The sequence below is a fragment of the Neophocaena asiaeorientalis genome, unplaced genomic scaffold, assembly GCF_003031525.2.
Source record: "Neophocaena asiaeorientalis asiaeorientalis breed wild unplaced genomic scaffold, Neophocaena_asiaeorientalis_V1.1 scaffold671, whole genome shotgun sequence".
Lineage (NCBI taxonomy): Eukaryota > Metazoa > Chordata > Mammalia > Artiodactyla > Phocoenidae > Neophocaena > Neophocaena asiaeorientalis.
In genome coordinates, this window is record NW_020175533.1 from 2,979,593 (window position 1) to 2,981,164 (window position 1,572).

The 1,572-nt window shown below is 48.1% G+C and overlaps 1 protein-coding gene across 1 annotated transcript in view; it reads right to left on the bottom strand.

Moving 5' to 3' along the window:
* The window catches only part of GRIPAP1 (GRIP1 associated protein 1), a 20,718-nt gene that overhangs the window by 2,120 nt on the left and 17,026 nt on the right, over positions 1-1,572 (bottom strand). Inside the window, exons 22-23 of the mRNA XM_024769240.1 lie at positions 1,291-1,421; positions 16-170 (exon numbers count right to left, since the gene is read on the bottom strand). Of these exons, the coding sequence (XP_024625008.1) occupies positions 16-170; positions 1,291-1,421 (286 nt within the window). The remainder of the gene's footprint in view (positions 1-15; positions 171-1,290; positions 1,422-1,572) is intronic.

A 1,572-nucleotide genomic window follows, 5' to 3' on the forward strand; every position in this document is an offset into this window, starting at 1 on the left:
CTCCTCCCCAGGGGCAGGCCAAGAGGGGACGAGCAGGCAGACAGCACCTTCTCCTCCAGCATCCACTTCTCCTGCTGCGTCTCTGCCAGGCGCTGAAAGAGCTCAGCCACTTCCTCATCTGACAGCTCTGCTGGCCGCGGGGGCTGGGCCTGTGGGCTGCTGGATAAGGACTGCGGGGAAGAAGGCAGAGAGGCCAGCCCAGGCTTAGTGCCGACACCCCAGATAGGATCAGGGGCTGAGAAGGAGAACCAAGCCGGGGTGGGCTTTGCAACTGGGGCTGCAGACAAACTGCAGAAAAGCCACGGCACCCTCAGAGACTCTGGATCCCCCTTTGCCTTTTAAAGGGGGAGACAGGAACCACCACACCATAGCCTTATTGAGACCATGAAGAGAGAGCCTATAACAAATGAGCTCTCACTTCTAGTTGACAGGAGAACTAGGGGAGAGAGAAATGAGCTGAATGATACCACTAGGAAGCCAGCAGGGAAATCCCAAAGGTGGGACATTTTCTTCAGGTCAACTGGGCTGGTCTCTTCTACAGGTTGATGTCATGAAAAAAATGGATCACACTAGATTCAAGAGACTTAAGGCACATAAAGCAACCAGATGCAGCAAATGTGTTCTGAAATTGAATGCTGGTTTCCATAAAACCAGCAATAAAGCACATTTTGGGACCAACTAGAGAAATCTGACTAAGGTCAAAGTATTCAAAAAGATGAAAATTTACCAAATTGGGAGGGTAGAGATCAACAGGTTACTTGTAATCTTATTTAGGTTTAAAAAAAAGAGAGAGAGAGGTCTAGAACGGTATGAACTAAGGATTTATAGTGGTGATCTCTGTATGGTGAAGATGTGATTTCTTTGGATTTTTTAAAAAAATCTTTGCTTGTGTTTTTTAAACTTTTCTACAATGTATACATACTACTTACAGAATGATAAAAAGGTCATTTCCAAATAAAAGTGTCTGGCAAGGAAGCTGACACAAACAATAAGTGATAATTATGAGTTGGAAAAAAGGATCTCCCACGTGGATAATGCACCTACTATGAGCCACATATTTTATAGCACCAGGAAAGGTGGAATTAGCCCAAAGATGAAACAGAGGGTCAGAGAGAATAATTTGTCCATCCCCCATTTAGCAATCTGAATCCAAGTTGGTGAGCTTGAGGAAAAGTTGACAAGAAAATGTGTGTGCTGGGCCCAGAGTAGAAGATGGCTGCAGGGGAGGGAAAAAGGAGGGCCCAGAATTTGGGTAGAAGCTGGGGCTGTAGGTTCTTCCCCGCCCCTTACCCTGGCTGGAACAGTCGAGCTCTCCTTCTCCCGCAAGATCTCGCGGTAGCTGAAGGAGGAGATGCTACTGCTGTCCCCAGTCTGGGTCCGGCTTGGTGAATTCATCTCTGATAGAACCAGCTCCTCGAGCCCTGGGCAGAGAGGGAAGAGAAATCTGAGCCCCAATCCCCCAGGGTCCCAGGGCACCGACTGGCAAGAAGAGGCAGAAATAGATTTGACAGAGGTGGAGAGAGGCAAAGAGACACTCAGGCATGGCTAACAGTGGAAGCCGACAGTAGGGTA